The following is an 18,278-nucleotide window of genomic DNA, read 5'->3' as shown; positions in this document are numbered from 1 at the left end:
CCTCAGGCCGCCCCGCGAGCGAGGAAGGGCCTCGGGCCGTCCCCACCCCCCCTGGTTCTGCCGGCTGCCTGCCTGTGCACCCCACCTGCAGCCCCTGGGGCGACGCTGCTCTTCTCTGGGCTCTGGGGGTGTTGGGGGGGCACAGGGAGGATCAGCTCACGGCGCCTTCCCCTTCGAAGGACCATGAACTAGTCAGTTTGCCAGAGAAGCTGAACCGATGGCTCGACCAGTGGATGGATGGTGGGTGGGGGATGGGTGGGTGGGTGGATGGTGGGTGGGGGATGGGTGGATAGATGAGTGGATGGATGGGTGGGGGGTGGATAGATGGGGGGGTGGATGGGTGGGGGGTGGATAGATGGGTGGTGGGTGGGGGGGTGGATAGATGGGTGGTGGGTGGGTGATGGATGGATGGATGGATGGATGGATGGGTGGATGGTTGGATGGTAGGTGGGCGATGGGTGGGTAGATGGATGGATGGACAGATGGGTGAGTGGGTAGACAGATGGATGGATGGTGGATGGATGGATGGGTGGGTGGGCGGATGGATGGTGGGTGGGGGATGGGTGGATGAATGGGTGGGGGATGGGTGGATGGATGGATGGGTGGGTGGGCGGATGGGTGGATGGATGGGTGGTGGGTGGGTGATGGATGAATGGATGGACGGATGGATGGGTGGATTGTGGATGGACAGGTAGGTAGATAGGTAGATAGTTATGGAGATGGAGGGGGAGAGAGTGTGAGAGGGAGAGTATGAGGAATTGGCTCGTGTGGTGATGAAGGCTGAGGGGTCCCAAGGCCTGCGCTAGGAGGGCAGATGCCGGGAGCGCCAGGAACACGCAGGGAGCGGAGCCTGCAACCAAGGTACCTGCCCTTGACCGGAATCGAACCCGGGACCCTTTGATCCCCAGGCCAACACCCTATCCACTGAGCCACACTGGCTGGGCCACCTGCCCTTCTTATCAATACACCAGCCGCTGGATTCAGGGTGCTTTCTGCCCCAGGGTGACCTCATCTTACCTACTGCCCTCCACAGACCCCTACTCCCAGCCAGGCCACAGTCTGCGGCTCCAGGCGGCACCACTCACCCCACACGCTGGGGAAGGGCCGCTGTGTCTGTCCCCCGGGTCGGAAGCTGGCTCGTCTGGACTTGACCTGGGGCCTTGGCCGCGTCGGGGAGGCAGCCCTGGGAGGTGCTGAGGTCCAGCGTGGAGGACGGCAGGCCGCTCTGCTGTCCAGCCACGTGGCAACGTGTGTAAGGTACCTTACCGGGAAGTCACCTCACCGGGAAGTCACAGCGACTGGGGGGGACTTGTTCTCAGAGCAAAGCCCAATCCGGCCAGCACGCTGGTCACCGGAGAGGGACACGGATGGAGGCGACCTGGTCCCAGGCCCGCGTGGACCCGTGGCCTACGCTTGGACGAGAGGCTGGCCCCTGGAGGCTGGCTGTGGAACAAGGCCTAGGAATCCATTCTCACTCTCCCCGAGGGCGTATAAACCCAGGCCAGGCTCCCCATCCAGATCGCTCGGGCGTCTTCTGAGCAGGGAACGCGTTCAGTGACCGCTGGGCCTTGCGGGCGAGCATTGTCACCTGTGAGGACGCAGCTCACCCATCACCTGTGAGGACACAGCTCACCTGTGGTGACACAGCTCACCCGTGAGGACACAGCTCACCCATGAGGACACAGCTCATCCGTGAGGATATAGCTCACTCGTCACCCGTGAGGACACAGCTCACCTGTGAGGACACAGCTCACCCATCACCTGTGAGGACACAGCTCACCTGTGAGGACACAGCTCACCCATCACCCGTGAGGACACAGCTCACCTGTGAGGACACAGCTCACCCATCACCCGTGAGGACACAGCTCACCTGTGAGGACACAGCTCACCCATCACCCGTGAGGACACAGCTCACCTGTGAGGACAACAGCTCACCTGTGGTGACACAGCTCCCTGGCACTGTCCTGCCGCCTGGCACGTCCTCTCTGCAGGTTCCCTTGCTCAGTGCCACACCTCGCGGCTCCAGGGGACCCCTCAGCTGGCTCCACACCCGGATACTCAACACTCCCTGAGCTGGTTCCCCGAACCCTCCCTGTGTGCACAGCAGCGCGACAGGCACACCTGAGGAACGGGAGCAAGGAGGCCACTCCACACCCGCCTCCCGTCCCCCCTGCCTCACGCCAGCTCGGAGCTGACCGTGTCCTGAGGGCAGGCCCACGGGTCAGAAGTGCAAGCATCTCTCCCCCTGGTCTCTGCAACCAGACGTCTGAAAAGCCCCGACGGAAACGCTTCCACAAAGGACGCGCTCGCTCCGGCTCAGGAAATGGCTGTGCGGAGAGGTGATGGCCCGGAGCTGAACCAGCTCCCGGCGCCGCTGACTGCTTCCCACTGAGCCCGCAGCCCAGTGGGGCCGCCGGGACCCAGTCCCTCACCCAGAGGCTTCCAGGCCCTCCCCCTGCACCAACACCATCCGGCCTGGCCAGGCGGCTCAGCGGTTGGAGCTCGGCCCTCGGACCGAAGAGCTGTGGGCTCGATTCCCTGCCAAGGGCATGCACCTCGGTGCAGGCGGTGGCCAGCCACGTGTCCCTCTCGCATCGATGTTTCTCTCTCCCTCTCCCTCCCACTCTCCCCAAAAAGCAATGGGAAAATGTCCCGGGTGAGGCCTGGAGAGAAAACGCCAGTCCTTCCTGCCTGAGAAACGCTGTGCTGAGTCAATCTGGCGAAACCCGGCGGCCTCACAGCCCAGAGGCGACAGGGGAACAGCTCCCGGGCTGCTCCCCCTGGGCGTCTGCGGGGAAGGGGAGCAGCTGCCTCCGGCGCCCAGAGCGGTGGGGGGGGGGGGGTGCGGAGTGTGGGGCCGAGACTCAGAGCCGCACAATGTGAACACCAGTTGGAGTGCAGCCTGGTCCGTGCAGGGACCTGGGGCACCCGCGAAGCTCCGCGTGCTGCCGCCTTCCCCGTCCGTGCGCCCTGCCGTCGGCCTCTCCTGTTCTCTGACCTGCACCCCAACCCCCTCCGCCCCCCCCCCCCCCCGCCCAGCTCATTCAAGGGCCCGGGAGGCCGGCCACAGCAGCGTTTCCGTAAGAAACAAAGCTTTATTGAGGCCCCGGTTCAGTCCTCAGAAAAGCCGGGTTCAGTCCTCAGAGAAGCCGGGTTCAGTCCTCAGAGAAGCCGGGTTCAGTCCCAGAACCTCAGGCCCTTTCTGCCCCAAAAGGTCCTGGTTACTGCCCGGCCGGCCGGCTCAGGGTTTGAGCGTCGACCTGTGAACCAAGAGGTCAGGGTTCAATTCCGGTCAAGGGCACGTGACGGGTTGTGGGCTCGATCCCCAGTGGGGGGCGTGCAGGAGGCAGCCGATCAAAGAGTCTCTCATCATTGATGTTTCTCTCTCTCTCCTCCCTTCCTCTCTGAAATCAATTTAAAAAGTCAAATAAAACCCAAAAACCAGATGGCCAGTCGTGCCCCGTCCCTGCTCCATCCAACCCCAGGCTCCTCGTAGGGTCTCACTTCCCACGGCGCCACCCACGGAGCCACCGCGTGCAGGGGACGCACACAAAACACGCTGTGCTCGCTCACGGGGGGAGTCAGGCCCCAGGACGGGGCCGACCCAAGCGGCCACCAACCCGCCTTCCCACCTCCTCACGGCTCCCCATCCCTCGCCTTTCCATCTTCCCGGGAGACCCTGAATCCACACCCCGCCCCCACCCCAAGGAAAACGCTGCCTCACCCCGAACTGCCACCTGCCAGGCCAGCCCCACGGCCATCGGTGGACAAAGCAGGGGCACGGGAGCAGGAAAAGCCCCCACGCCCACCTCGACGCCACCCACGCTCTGTCCCCCGTGGGCCGAGAGCTTGACTCAGAAGATGGAACTGCCTGCAACGCACCCGATGTTCCCGATTTGTCAACAAACACACACACAGCAGCCGCCACAGTGAGGGAACGTGTATTTCACAGTCGTAAGAAAGCACAGACACTGCCCAGCGGGCGAACACAGGCCTGCTCACGCCCAGGTCGCCCACCATGGTCCCCTGGACCCCAGACGGCGAGGCATTTCCGTCGGGGGCTCCGGCTGACGCGGCCATGACGCGGGCGCACACGCGAGACAGGCCCGGGTCACAGAGACAGCGCGCTCGTACCGACGAAGGGAGTCAGGCTCTCCGTATAAATATCAAAATAACAGCGTCGGACATCTCCTCGCTCACCTGCACTCACAGGTCCTCACACACGGACAGGTGCGCCCCCCGCTCCCCCCCTCGCCGGGCCTGGAGCGGCTGCGTCCGCGGTTCAGTCACCAGCGGGGCCCAGCGGGCGGGCTGCATGGGAGCCGGCCAGCGAGGACGGGGACAGCGACAGGCACACGCGCGTCCACGACGCTGGACACAGAGGGACACGGGCGAGGAGCCCACAAGGCACGTACGCGCAGCGGGAAGCCACCCTCAGAACAGGCCCGTCCCCCATCGCAACCAAACTCCTGTCCATGGACGGGCCTTTTCCAGACGCTTCTCTCAGCTTCCAAAGCTCTATTTCCAATGGAATGTTCCAGAACCCGGACTGGAGCCAGACAAGGGAATTGCAGCCACAGCCCAGGAGGCCCGGGAGGGGGTGGCGGCCCCCGCTAGGGAGCGCAGCTGCAGGTCCGTCCAGGTGAGCGAGAGGGGGCTCTGCAGTGACTCGGGGCTCGGGGCTCAGCAAACACCCCCTTCCCCTCCCCAGGCAGACAGGGGCTGGGGCAGAGGGGGTCTCCCTGGCAGACACGCAAAGATGAGCCGCCCTGCTCCCGGGCACTGCCCGGCCACCATGCCAACGGGCACGGTCTCTGCCGTTCTCCCGAGCTGAGGCCGCTCCCGTGGGCTGAGGACACGGCCTGGGGCGGCCGCCGCGGTGGCTCGTGTCCCTCCTGCACCGGCCAGCACGGAGGACCCGGCCGCTGTGTGAGCTGCCCCTGAATTAGCCCCTGTCCACCCTGTGCCAGTTCTCTTTCCAGTGCTGCCCAGGCGCCAGGCCCAGGCCGCACGGGGCCCACAGACGCGCACGCAGGGGGCGCGGACAGGGAGCCGAGGTGCGCGTGGGTTCCGTCCTGGGGGAAGGTGTGAGCGCGGGGCAGGGACTCGGAGCTGCTTTCCTCTGGGAAGGCCCGGCGCTGAACTTGGCCCGTGATCCCTCCAGGCGAGCTCACGGCAAACCGGCTCCGCTGGAACCCGCGGGCGCGCTCTCCGGGCAGCGAGGACACCGCCTGCACCGGCGTGGAGGGACCGTGCCTTCCAGATGCATCCGCGCCCACCTCAACCATCTTCTCTCTAAATGACCCACGGACACTGCGCTCCGCCTCCCGGGGGTCAGGGCCATGCTGACACAACGGCACGAACACAGGGCAGCCGGGCTTGCAGGTCACACGGGCACCAGCCACCACGGCAGGGCCTGCGTGACTCCTCACGCCTCCACGCTCATCCTCTCCCACAAACAGGTTGGGTGGGCCCATGCCCAGCTCTCCGCGGGCTCACACATCATGCAGCTTCGGTGGAAGCTCCCGTAACGAAAGGCCACCTCGGGGGAGAGGCTCCACCAGCAGCAAGTCTCACCCAAGAAAGAAACCGGCAGAACCTCGCTGCGGAAATGAGCCCCTTTCACGGGTCCCCATCGGGCCCGGTCTGTGCCCAGCTGCCCCTGCCCGCTGAGGGGCCAGCCCGTGGCCGCGGCTCCTGCCCGCCTTCCTGCGAGGCCCAGCTGGCGATCCAGGACAGGAAACCGTGGCTGGACGAGGGGCTGGAGGACACGGCCTCAGTCCCCGTGCGGTGACCGTGGCCAAAGGGAAAGTGATCCAGAGGCAAGCAGAGCACAGTGAGGAGGGGCCTGGTAACAGCCATCTCGGGGCCGATGCAGGTGCTCCCGGGGCTGATGCAGGTGTGCACTCGATGCAGGTGCTCCCAGGGCTGATCCAGGTGCTCCCCGGGCTGATGCAGGTGCTCCCCGGGGCCGATGCAGGTGCTCCCGGGGCTGATGCAGGTGCTCCCAGGGCTGATGCAGGTGCTCCCGGGGCCGATGCAGGTGCTCCCGGGGCTGATGCAGGTGTGCACTCAATGCAGGTGCTCCCCGGGGCCAATGCAGGTGCTCCCAAGGCTGATGCAGGTGCTCCCGGGGCTGATGCAGGTGTGCACTCGATGCAGGTGCTCCCCGGGGCCAATGCAGGTGCTCCCAAGGCTGATGCAGGTGCTCCCGGGGCTGATGCAGGTGTGCACTCGATGCAGGTGCTCCCCGGGGCCAATGCAGGTGCTCCCAAGGCTGATGCAGGTGCTCCCAGGGCTGATGCAGGTGCTCCCAAGGCTGATGCAGGTGCTCCCAGGGCTGATGCAGGTGTGCACTCAATGCAGGTGCTCCCGGGGCCGATGCAGGTGTGCACTCGATGCAGGTGCTCCCGGGGCCGATGCAGGTGCTCCCAGGGCTGATGCAGGTGCTCCCAAGGCTGATGCAGGTGCTCCCAGGGCTGATGCAGGTGTGCACTCGATGCAGGTGCTCCCGGGGCCGATGCAGGTGCTCCCGGGGCCGATGCAGGTGCTCCCGGGGCCGATGCAGGTGTGCACTCGATGCAGGTGCTCCCGGGGCCGATGCAGGTGCTCCCGGGGCCGATGCAGGTGCTCGCCCCAGCCCAACTGAGGGGCGGGGGGAGCGAGGAAACGAGCGTTACTGGCTGTACCCCAGCCCACCTGCTAGGGAATCCCAGCATCTGCAGGTTCTGACCCAGACGGGGTGGAGCAGGCGTGGGGCCTGGGGCTCAGCGCCCCCAGGAGGGAGCTGCGTGGCTGGAGTTCCTGAACCTTCGCCTGAAGGACTGTGGGCTCGTACCGTCGCTTCCCTGGGGTGGCCGGTCCCGCTGCTGCCCGGTTAGCACTGGCCCTGGACGGCCTCGGCCATGCTGAAGGGGAGGCTGACGGGCGCCGCGGGCTGCAGGGGGGGCAGGCTGGCCTCCAGCGGCCTGTCCGCGGGGGGCTGCAGGCTCTGGTGCCGCTTCCTCAGCATCTGCCCGATGCCCATCATGGGGAACCGGCCCCGGCTTTTCACACAGTTGGGGCTCCCCAGGGGCTGCGGGGCACCAGCACCGGGACCCAGAGGAGGGGAGCACACGCCCCCCTCTTTCGGGAGGCAGTTCTCTTCGTGAGCAAAGGAGACCAGGGTGGGATGCAAAGGAGTCTGGAGAGGGGACGGGCTTCGGGGCAGCAGGGAGGGGGACAGCGCCCGCTCCCCGGGGGAGCCCAGCGCCCTGCAGGGGTGGGCCGGGGACAGCAGGCCCGGCGGGTCCTCGCGCTCCACAGACTCGAAGGAGCGGACCATGTCTAGCACCAGCGGCTCCTCTCGGGGGGCGATGCCGCTGCCCCCCGGGCCCTGTGGAGGCGGCTCCGGCTTCTTGGCAATGCGGGGGGTCCTGGGCGGGGGGCCGGGGATGAACTCCATGGAAGAGGAAGCCACACAACTGGGGTCCGAGGTTTTGCGGAAGATACTGCGGCAGCCGAAGGAATCTGCACGCGGAGAGAGCACAGGGCACGGTGAGGGCACCGTGAGGGCACCACCTCGGGGCCTCCCGCCGGCTCGGCCCACAGCCTGGCTGAGACCGGCGCCACCGAGGCCACGGGCACAGATCTGCCTCCTGGCACCAGCGTGGCATCTGCTATTGCTTGGTTGCTGAAAGGTCTGGACCCTGCAGAGCGTTTGAATAAAAGGTCCCAGGCCCTGGCTCAGTGGCTATGCACTGACCGGCGCACCGACGGGTCCCGGGTTTGATTCCCATCAAGGGCACGTGCCTCGGCTGCAGGCTCCTCCCCGGCCCAGGCCCTGATCAGGGTGTGTACAGGGGGCAGCCGATCGGTGTGTCTCTCTCAGCGATAGATGTTTCTGTCTCTCCCTCTCTCTTCCCCTCTCTAGAGGTCAATGGGAACATCTCGGGGAGGGTTTAAACAAGGCCCAGGCTCCAGGGCAGCCCTGAGGCCCGAGTGCTGGGAGGGCCGTTCCCTCACGACTTCTTCGTCGTGGTGACAAGCACACGACACACGCCGACCATCCTCGCACGGTAAGTGTCCAGGTCAGTGTACGGGACGGTCACACCGCGACAGTCCTCCTCCCTGCAAATCTAACACGGGCCCCACTACCCCCCCCCCCAGCCCGGGCCCCGCCATCCTGCTCCCTGAGCTTGGCCACTCGAGGTCCCTCCTGTAAGAGGGTCTACACGTTTGTCCTTCAGTGACCGGCTTGTCCCACTTAGCGTGACGTCCTTATGGGTCATACATGTTGTATGCAGCCTGCGTCTTCTCAAGGCTCCCTCGTGACCCCGATCTCAGCGGAGCCTCCTCCTGCTCTGACTACACAGACAGAAGCCCTCTCTGTCCAAGGCAATGAGCCCACCCTGGTTCCCGCCCCGAGCTGGGCAGACGGGGCCCGCGTCGGCCGGCGGTGCCCACAGAGAGAAACGCCCCCGGCGTGGGGCCCAGGAAACCAGCCTCGCTCCTGGACACAGGCTGCGCCCGGCTCCTCCCGCCACTGCACGTCTGACAGCCCAGGACAGGCCACTGCACCCCACCTCTGTGCCCACCATACTGTACCCCACTTCTGCCTTCTCAGGCCCCTCCTGCCCAGGTGGCTGACAGCATAGTCAGACCTCGACTGTACTGCTCCCAGGTGGCCTCAGGTGCACTAACTCTGCTTTCCCACGGGCACAGGATCCTGTCTGTCCCTGGGGCCCATGCAGCCACCCGTGAGCGAACACGGCAGCCAAGCAGCCACTGGGTGGGGGGGGGGGGTGGGGGGGCACGGCGGCCAGGCGGCCACTGGGGGGGGGGGGGGGGGCACGGCGGCCAGGCAGCTCAGTGCGTGCGGGTGGCCTGAGGGCGGCGGGCGCACCCACCTCTGTCGGGGAGGCCGGGCCTGGCGGCCTTGCGGTCGCGCAGCAGGGCCCTGGTGCTCTGAAGCTGCGTCAGGAGCGAGGCCGGGGGCTGCCTGTGCGCCGGCAGGTGCTTCTCCAGCTTCTGGGGACACGGCCGGGGAAGGAAGTCCCCCTTTTTCTCTTGCTCTTTGGGCGTTTTGTCCTGCAAATCAGAAGCGAACACGGGCTGAGACGCACGCGGGGCCTGGAGCGCGATTCCCGTGGGAAGGTCATCGCGCAGACCTGAGACCCCGCTTCCCCACGAAGAGCCGGGGCGCTCCAGGGACCCCACCGCCCTGCCCGGGCCACCTCGGCTCCCGTCGCCCCTGGCAACCTGCACCGTGAGGTGCCCCAGCCGGCCAAGGTCACCCTAGGAGGCCGAGGATTCCAGAACAAGCTGGGCGAACTAAGGCCAAGCAGAGGGGCTCTGCAGACCCGCCTCCCACGGGCGCCCCGAGCTCTGCCATGGCGGCGGCTTTGCAACGGGAACGGAGCCCCTGCATCTGGGAGGGACACTCTGCGAGTTGTCAAGGCGAGGAGCTGGGCCGCCCGGGGAGTGTCCGACCCGGTGGAAATGGTCACGAGCCCTTCATTGTGTCCTTAAACCGGCCCCACCGAGCCATCGCCGCTGCCAAGTCTCTACAAACCCTCCTGTGACTGACGAAGGGGAGCTGGCAGCGGGCGCAGAGCCCAGAGCCCAGGCGGAGTCCCGCCAGCCCTCGGGGCACCTGTGACGGGCAAGTCAGGTGTCAGGTGGGCCAGGCCACGCACCCGGGGTTTGGTCACACGCGTTCGGAGGCGGGTGTGAGGGGCGGGCTGTAGAGGAAGGTGGGAAGCAGCCCGAGTCAGCAGGTCACCCTGCGCCGAGGTGGGCCTGGTGCCAGCAGGTGAGGGTGGTGAGGGGAAAGGCGGAGGGGCTGAAGGCGGAGGGGCTCTGCGTCCACAGGCTGCGGGACTCTGTCCCCTGGGTGTCCACGCGGGAGACACACACGCGACGCGTGCTATTCCCCGGAGGCTCCCGCTGAGCCGTCCAGGCCCCTACATGCTTACCTGCCCCACGTGGAATTCAAGGTCTCGTGTCCAGGTGTCCAGGGAGGCCTGTGGAAAGCAGCATCCGTCAACCATCTAGCCCAGCCCCTGCCCCTCTATCCCACCCCCTGCCCCCTCTAGCCCACCCCCCGCCCCTCTGGCCCACCCCCCGCCCCTCTGACCCACCCCCCGCCCCTCTGGCCCACCCCCCGCCCCTCTAGCCCACCCCCCCGCCCCCCCCTCTGACCCACCCCCCGCCCCTCTGGCCCACCCCCCGCCCCTCTAGCCCACCCCCCGCCCCCCCTCTGGCCCACCCCCCCTCTGGCCCACCCCCCGCCCCTCTAGCCCACCCCCCGCCCCTCTGACCCACCCCCCGCCCCTCTGGCCCACCCCCCGCCCCTCTAGCCCACCCCCCGCCCCCCCTCTGGCCCACCCCCCCTCTGGCCCACCCCCCGCCCCTCTAGCCCACCCCCCGCCCACCTATCCCACCCCCCGCCCCTCTAGCCCACCCCCCGCCCACCTATCCCACCCCCCGCCCCTCTAGCCCACCCCCTGCCCCTCTAGCCCAGCCCAGCACCTGCCCCTGTGAGAGAATTATTCACGCCAGTGGTCACACAAGAAACCAAACTCCGGGTCACCCTGGACGCGGCTGCAGGTGCCCTACTTTCCAGGCGCCTCTTTGCGAGTCTGAGGCGCACGGGCGTCTCCGGAGACGAGTAAGCAGGTCAGTGCGTTTTCTCAGACATCAAAGCCTCCCCAGGAGACAAACCCGACCGGCGCTCAGACGTCCTCCTGCCCAACCCGCGTCGGTCCCCCAGGCGCCCGCTGCTCTGATTTCCAACAGCACCGACCGCTCGAGAAACGTCGCTTCAAAAGGGTCAGAAATGCTGAAATAAGGCCCGAAGTGGACATCCCGTCCTCGCCTCGACAGTCCCCATCACGGAGGACGGCACAGGGACTCCAAGTCCCTGGTGGAGTCCTGACCCCCAGGTCCTCAGAACGGGACCTCACGGGGCGACAGGGCCAGGGCGAGCCGGCGTGTCCCCCGGGCAGCCTGCGGACGGGGGTGGGGGGTGGGGGGTGGGACGGGGGGCGTGTGACAGCTCGCTGTCCTTTGCCTTTTAAAGGAGGCCGGGTGGTGTCAGCCTGTCGATCAAGTTAAAATGAGGTCACAGGGCGGACCCCAATGCAGTGCGACTGGTATTCTTACGAAAAGGGGGAATTCGGCCCAGCCAGAGTGGCTCAGTGGTGAGCACCAACCTTTAACCAGGAGATCACGGTTCCATTCCCGGTCAGGGCACAGGCCTGAGCTAAGGGCTCGATGCCCAGTGTGGGGCGTGCAGGAGGCAGCCGATCCATCATTCTCTCTCATCACTGATGTTTCTCTCTCCCCCTCCCTTCCTCTCGGAAATCAATAAAAATATATTTTTTAAAAAGAGTCAAATGCAAACAAGAGGCAGGAAAGGGTAGAAGTGAATTTCTGCCTCGCCTGGTGCCCACGGCCGGTGTCTGTCTTGGGTTAAGGGGTGAAGGCAGCCGGCAAAGGTTCCAGCAGAGAAGGGACAGGGTCCATTAGGGGCAGGCGAGCTACGAGGCTGGGGCGGGGCCAGGGTGGAGGCGACAGGGGCGGGGCCAGGGTGGAGGCGATGGGGCGGGGCCAGGGTGGAGGTGACGGGGGCGGGGCCAGGGTGGAGGCGATGGGGCGGGGCCAGGGCCAGGGTGGAGGCGATGGGGCGGGGCCAGGGTGGAGGCGATGGGGCGGGGCCAGGGTGGAGGTGACGGGGGCGGGGCCAGGGTGGAGGCGATGGGGCGGGGCCAGAGTGGAGGCGATGGGGCGGGGCCAGGGTGGAGGCGATGGGGCGGGGCCAGGGTGGAGGCGACAGGGGCGGGGCCAGGGTGGAGGCGATGGGGCGGGGCCAGGGTGGAGGCGATAAGCGGTCCCCACCGGGGGATGGGATGGGGACAGGAGAGGGGTTGGAGAGTTTTAGGAGCCAAGTTGGCAGAGCCTGGTGACAGCCTGGCGCTGAGGCGAGGGGAGGAATGAGAAGTACAGGTTTCTGCCCTGGGCTGAGGGGGCGGCCACGAGGAGACAGAGAAACAACGTGGGGGTTGGTCTCAGGAGGCGAGGTTCACGACACCTTCCTTGGGCAGGAGGAGGTTTAGGAGGCTCTGAGGGTGGAGCTCAGGGAGTCCGCCCCCCACCTCCGCCCCCCTGCCCGCTCAGCCACCGCCCCACCTGCCTCCCAAAAGCTCATCTCCATCCTGGACCTGCTGGTGCCGGAATCCTGACTCGGAAGCACCCCAGAAGCCCCATCACCCCAGAGTGGACGGGAGGGGCGGGTGGGGGTGCGCCGGGCACCCCGTCTCAGTGCCCTGGCGATTCTATGCTGAGAAGGGGCTCGGGTCCCGGGAAACTTTCCTTTCCCCCCACCTGCCCCCAGGGAAGCGGCTGCTCACCTCGCAGGGCTCCCTGCCAGGCCGGCACCTGTCCGCCGGGCAGAGCGGGGCCTTGGAGCCGACGCCGTCCTGCAGGTCGGATTTCTACCAAGAGAAGAGGAAGCGCGCTGACCTCATGGGCACTGACCTCACAGATGTGGCCGCGGCCGTTAAGCCGTCACTCATTCTCAAACCCGCGCTGGGCCGAGAGCCCCCAGAGCCGGAGCCAGGCCCCTGCAGAAGCCCTGACGCCGCGCTGGCCCTGCTCCTCCAGCGGCTCAGCCGGGAAGCGTGGGTCCCGGGCGGCCCTGCTCCTCCAGCGGCTCAGCCGGGAAGCGTGGGTCCCGGGCTGGCCCTGCTCCTCCAGCGGCTCAGCCGGGAAGCCGGTCCCGGGCGGCCCTGCTCCTCCACCAGCTCAGCCGGGAAGCTGGTCCCGGGCAGGCCCTGCTCCTCGCCAGCCTCAGCGCCCGGCTGTGCAGTGAGTCCCTCTGGATGTGCACGCCGAGCCCAGGTCTGGGCCAGGAGGTGACGCCCTCTGAGCTGCTGCACAGGCTGCAGACGTGGGTTACTCGCTTCCCACACGCAGCCCCCGTCCCCGCCGGCCCCCCCAGTAAAGGCCCGTTTCTTGATTCTTTCTTTCTTTTTCTTTTCTGTTAGTCCTCACCCGAGGACATGTTTCCATTGAGTTTTTTAGAGAGTGGAAGGGAGGGAGAGACAGAGAGAAACATCAATGTGAGAGACACATCGATTAGCTGCTTCCCGCAGGTGTGCCGACCAGGGCCAGGGATCGAGCCTGCAACTGAGGTACCTGCCCTTGACCAGAATCGAACCCGGGACCCTTCAGTCCTCGGGCCGATGCTCCACCCACTGAGCCAAACCGGCCGGCGTGGTTTGCTACCGTCGTATCCCCCGTTCGGGACAGCCAGCCTCACCTCAGGGTGAATGCACAGCACAGACCCCGAGTCAGCTGGGGGAAAGACCATCATCCCAGCGCCTTGTCCACGGAGGGACACGCACACGCGAGGCCACTCACCCCACACGGACACGAGGCCACTCACCCCGACACGGACACGAGGCCACTCACCCGACACGGACACGGGGCCACTCACCCCGACACGGACACGAGGCCACTCACCCGACATGGACACGAGGCCAGTCACCCCGACACGGACACGAGGCCACTCACCCGACATGGACACGAGGCCACTCACCCCGACACGGACACGAGGCCACTCACCCCACACGGACACGCGGCCACTCACCCGACACCGACACGAGGCCACTCACCCCCGACACGTAGCGCTCGAGCTTCTTGTTCAGGAGGAAGTAGACGGCGAGGATGTGGCAGGCGCGGTTGGCCAGCACCGTGTTGATCACGTCGCTGTTCTTGTAGCCCAGCTTCTGGGTCATGTGCAGCACGACACTGGGGCTCAGGTCGGCCAGCGAGATCCTGCGGGATGGGCTGCGTCAGCTCTTCCCCCCGTACCCCCCGGACCCGGGAGGGGAGCTCAGACACGGGGGACAGTCCACTGAGGCCCGGAAGGGCGCCCAGACACGGGGGACAGTCCACTGAGGCCCGGAAGGGGCGCCCCAGACACGGGGGACAGTCCACTGAGGCCCGGGAGGGGCGCCCCAGACACGGGGACAGTCCACTGAGGCCTGGGAGGGGCGCCCCAGACACGGGGGACAGTCCACTGAGGCCAGGAAGGGGCGCCCAGACACGGGGGACAGTCCACTGAGGCCTGGGAGGGGCGCCCCAGACATGGGGGACAGTCCACTGAGGCCAGGAAGGGGCGCCCAGACACGGGGGACAGTCCACTGAGGCCCGGGAGGGGCGCCCAGACACGGGGACAGTCCACTGAGGCCCGGGAGGGGCGCCCAGACACGGGGGACAGCTCCACGGTCATTCACCTGACTTGCCATTCGGGAAAAGGCCAGATAGACAGAGGTCGAGGGGATGGTGTAACGACGCTAAACGCTGATGTGCCATGTGAACACTCCTTTCTTCCTCTCCTTCCTCCTTCCCTTCTCTCCTTCCTTCCTAAGTATTTTAAACCCCAGCCATTGTGACATGTCATTCCTAAAACACCGCAGCCTGCAGGAACCTCTTTCTGCCAGGGGCCATTTGGAAATTTATATCATTCGCAGGTCATACAACAGTATCAACTCGCCCGGCAGTGGCTCAGAGGTGAGCATTGATCATACATGTAAATCCCGTTGCCCAGGCACAGCTGAGCCGCCGGCGGCAGAGGGTGAAGGTGCCCTCTACACAGGGTGAGGGTCGCGGTTCGATTCCCGGTCAGGGCACATGCCAGGTTGTGGGCTCGATCCCCAGTAGGGGGCGTGCAGGAGGCAGTTGATTCATGTTTCTCTCTCTTTCTCTTCATCTCTCTCAAATCAACATAAACTTTTTGTTTTAGAAAACTTAAAAAAAAAAGAATACAATGACTTGAAGATTGCCAAGACGCTGAACACTGAGGCTCAATGTCTGAAACAACCTGGTACAGGGCCCTGCCCCTGGCCAATCAGACCCCTGCCCATGCACCTAACCTTGGCCAATCAGACCCCAGCCTCGTAGCATCAGCCTGACCGATCAGATGACGGCCTGGTGACCTAGCCCTGGCCATCCACCCGTGGGCACACTCAGTCAGCCCCCCTCACTGGGCGGTTTGGGTGTGGGCGCCACCAGGTGCGGCTGGGGGCGGCGGCGAGAGGAGGGACAGGAGCAGGCAGACACCCCATCTCTGCAGAACCAGGACAGCTCTGCCCTCCGCACCGCGCTGCCTGCCGACCCAGCAACACGGAGCCTCCCTCCCTCAGCAGTCGGCCCTGAGCCTGTGTTCTCCGCGTCTGGACGACACGACGGGAAAGCGTTCCGGACCGCGAGGTGGAACGAGTAAGCTCTGACGTCCGCGTGGAGGCCACTGTGGTCTAACTGCCCGTCTCACCACCTCCCCGTCCGCCCTCCACCCAGAGCTAGCGGGAGGGACGGGAGGCTGTCCGGCCGGACGTCCAGCGGACTGACCGGCACGTCAACTGTGAGGTTGACCTGTGGCGGCATTTCCCTCTCGCCTCGTGGAGATCCACGGGAGGCAGGCCCCGCCTCCACCAGGCAGCCCGACGGGGCGCGGGGCGGTCGTCCTCACATCCTCCTGCGCACGGAGGCGGCGTGTCTGGGCTGGGTGGGTGCGGAGGGGGCGGGCAGCCACGAGGCCACCGTTTTCAAGAGTCACGGACAACTTCCTGTCCAGACCACTCAGGGCTCTGGGGACTGGCCCGTCTGGCCAAGGAGGCCTCTGTGGTGTCTGGCCTTCCTGCTGGGGAGGGGGTGGGCCTTCCTGCTGGGGAGGTGATGGGTGGGGCCTTCCTGCTGGGGAGATGATGGGTGGGGCCTACCTGGTGGGGAGGTGATGGGTGGGGCCTACCTGGTGGGGAGGTGATGGATGGGGCCTATCTGGTGGGGAGGTGATGGGTGGGGCCTACCTGGTGGGGAGGTGATGGGTGGGGCCTACCTGCTGGGGAGGTGATGGGTGAGGCCTACCTGCTGGGGAGGTGATGGGTGGGGCCTTCCTGCTGGGGAGGTGATGGGTGGGGCCTACCTGGTGGGGAGGTGATGGGTGGGGCCTACCTGCTGGGGAGGTGATGGGTGAGGCCTACCTGCTGGGGAGGTGATGGGTCTACCTGCTGGGGAGGTGATGGGTGGGGCCTTCCTGCTGGGGAGGTGATGGGTGGGGCCTACCTGGTGGGGAGGTGATGGGTGGGGCCTACCTGGTGGGGAGGTGATGATGGGTGAGGCCTACCTGGTGGGGAGGTGATGGGTGGGGCCTTCCTGCTGGGGAGGTGATGGGTGGGGCCTACCTGCTGGGGAGGTGATGGGTCTACCTGCTGGGGAGGTGATGGGTGGGGCCTTCCTGCTGGGGAGGTGGTGGGTGGGGCCTACCTGCTGGGGAGGTGATGGGTGGGGCCTTCCTGCTGGGGAGGTGATGGGTGGGGCCTACCTGGTGGGGAGGTGATGGGTGGGGCCTGCCTGGTGGGGAGGGGGTGGGCCTACCTGCTGGGGAGGGGGTGGGACGGGCCTACCTGGTGGGGAGGGGGTGGGCCTACATGCTGGGGAGGGGGTGGGGCGGGCCTACCTGTTGGGGAGGGGGTGGGCCGGGCCTACCTGTTGGGGTAGGTGACACAGGGCACCCTGCCCGTGTGGCTCTCGTGCAGCCAGCGGTTGGCCAGCGCCTGCTGGATGTTGGGCCTCTTCACGGGGTCGGGCTCCAGCAGTGAGCGCAGGAAGCTGACGGCTCCTGGGGAGACATTCGGCCCAGACGCCCGGTTACAGGGGAGGCAGACGTCAGGGAGACTCAGGCAGGGGGCCCGCCTCCCAACCACACCCCCACCCCAGCCGCCCCCTGGCTCTCCGGGGCCACAAGTCCACGGGGTCTAGGACGCTGTCCAACAGCTGCATCTGGGGCCCACACTGCCCAGTGCCCCTGTGCCCTGTGCCACCCTCGGAGCGAGCCCAGCGATGACCCCGGTCTCGGCTCGAAGGGATGGGAGAGCAATGCGGACACACTCCTCTCATGGCAGGTCCCTGAGCTCAGAGGAACCAGGGGTCAGGGCCTGGAACCAGACCCTCTAACGCAGTGGTCGGCCAACTGCGGCTCGCGAGCCACATGCGGCTCTTTGGCCCCTCGAGTGTGGCACTTCCACAAAATACCACGTGTGGGCGCGCACATACAGTGCGATTGAAACTTCGTGGCCCAGGCACAGAAGTCGGTATTTTGTGGAAGAGCCACACTCAAGGGCCGAAGAGCCGCATGTGGCTCGCGAGCCGCGGTTTGCCGACCACTGCTCTAACGTGGCCCCATCGTGCGACAGCGGAGGCTCAGGAAGCAGCGGGGAGGGGTGGGGAGGGGCGGTGCACGCGTATTCTTTCAGGTCCTTTCTTCCAAAGCCTCTCCACGGCCGCCCTGCTGTCCACGCACTGAGTCAGGCAGCAGGCCCCCAGGCCCCAGACGCTTCTCTCTTCCCTCCAAAGCTCTTCCGTTTCCTGCGACCCCTGACCTTCCGAGGAAAAGCCACTGAATTCCCACTTCCTCACGGGCGTCGCTGTCATGTCAGCTCTGAACTTTACGAGTGACGGGCACTGTCTGTCCACGGGTGTCTGCAGGGAGGGACGAAGCCGTGGACAGAGGGGCTGCCCGGGATGCGGCTCAGTGGCTGAGCGTCGACCTATTAACCAGGAGGTCAGGGTTCGATTCCTGGTCAGGGCACCGGCCAGGTTGCGGGGATCAATCCCCAGTGTGGGGCGTGCAGGGGGCAGCCGCTTAGTGGTTCTCTCATCACTGATGTTTCTCTCTCTCCTTAAAGTCAATAAACTGTTTTGAAGATACATGACTGTCTTTCCTCTCATCTCCGTGGCCTGACGTGCCTGATTTTCTCACTCTAGGCCTCCCACCTGTGGGTTCAGGTTTATCTGCCTCCCCGTGGCTGTGAGAGCTCCGTGCCGGGGAGAGCGAGCCCGTCCTGTCTCCTGCTGTCCTGGCGCGGGCATGCCCCTCGCCTCGCGCTGGCACAGGATACACTCGGAGTCACTGAGTGACCACGAACCCTGGGCTGAGCGGAGGGGCAGCCACAGAGCTGGAGGCCTCCCAGCGTTTCCGAGAGCTCCAAGCCCAAGCATGACGATTTGTTCAACATCTGCTGACTCCGAGCTGGACCGTCTCCCCTGAGCGCGACTTCCCTCCCCTCCGAGCTGGACCGTCTCCCTGAGCGCGACTTCCCTCCCGCACAGGCGACGCCTCCGCACCCACCCCCACCACCTCCCTGGCGAAGGTGCGCGTGGAGACAAACCAGGTCATTTCAGACCAGAATGCTTTCCCGCTGGGATTCCATTTTGCAAACCAATTCAGGGTC

General features: G+C 66.1%; 1 protein-coding gene across 1 annotated transcript in view; it reads right to left on the bottom strand.

Annotated features, from left to right (window-relative positions):
• Positions 1-6,462: 6,462 nt before the first annotated feature.
• Positions 6,463-18,278, bottom strand: part of HUNK (hormonally up-regulated Neu-associated kinase) — a 47,301-nt gene continuing 35,485 nt past the window's right edge. Inside the window, exons 6-11 of the mRNA XM_059686313.1 lie at positions 16,534-16,666; positions 13,659-13,821; positions 12,393-12,476; positions 9,957-10,004; positions 8,889-9,069; positions 6,463-7,509 (exon numbers count right to left, since the gene is read on the bottom strand). Coding sequence (XP_059542296.1) covers positions 6,878-7,509; positions 8,889-9,069; positions 9,957-10,004; positions 12,393-12,476; positions 13,659-13,821; positions 16,534-16,666 — 1,241 coding nt within the window. The 3' untranslated portion in view covers positions 6,463-6,877. The remainder of the gene's footprint in view (positions 7,510-8,888; positions 9,070-9,956; positions 10,005-12,392; positions 12,477-13,658; positions 13,822-16,533; positions 16,667-18,278) is intronic.

This window comes from Myotis daubentonii, chromosome 3, assembly GCF_963259705.1.
Source record: "Myotis daubentonii chromosome 3, mMyoDau2.1, whole genome shotgun sequence".
NCBI classification, from domain to species: Eukaryota; Metazoa; Chordata; class Mammalia; order Chiroptera; family Vespertilionidae; genus Myotis; species Myotis daubentonii.
The sequence above is the reverse complement of the archived record's forward strand: the minus strand, read 5'-3'. Positions and strand labels throughout refer to the sequence as shown.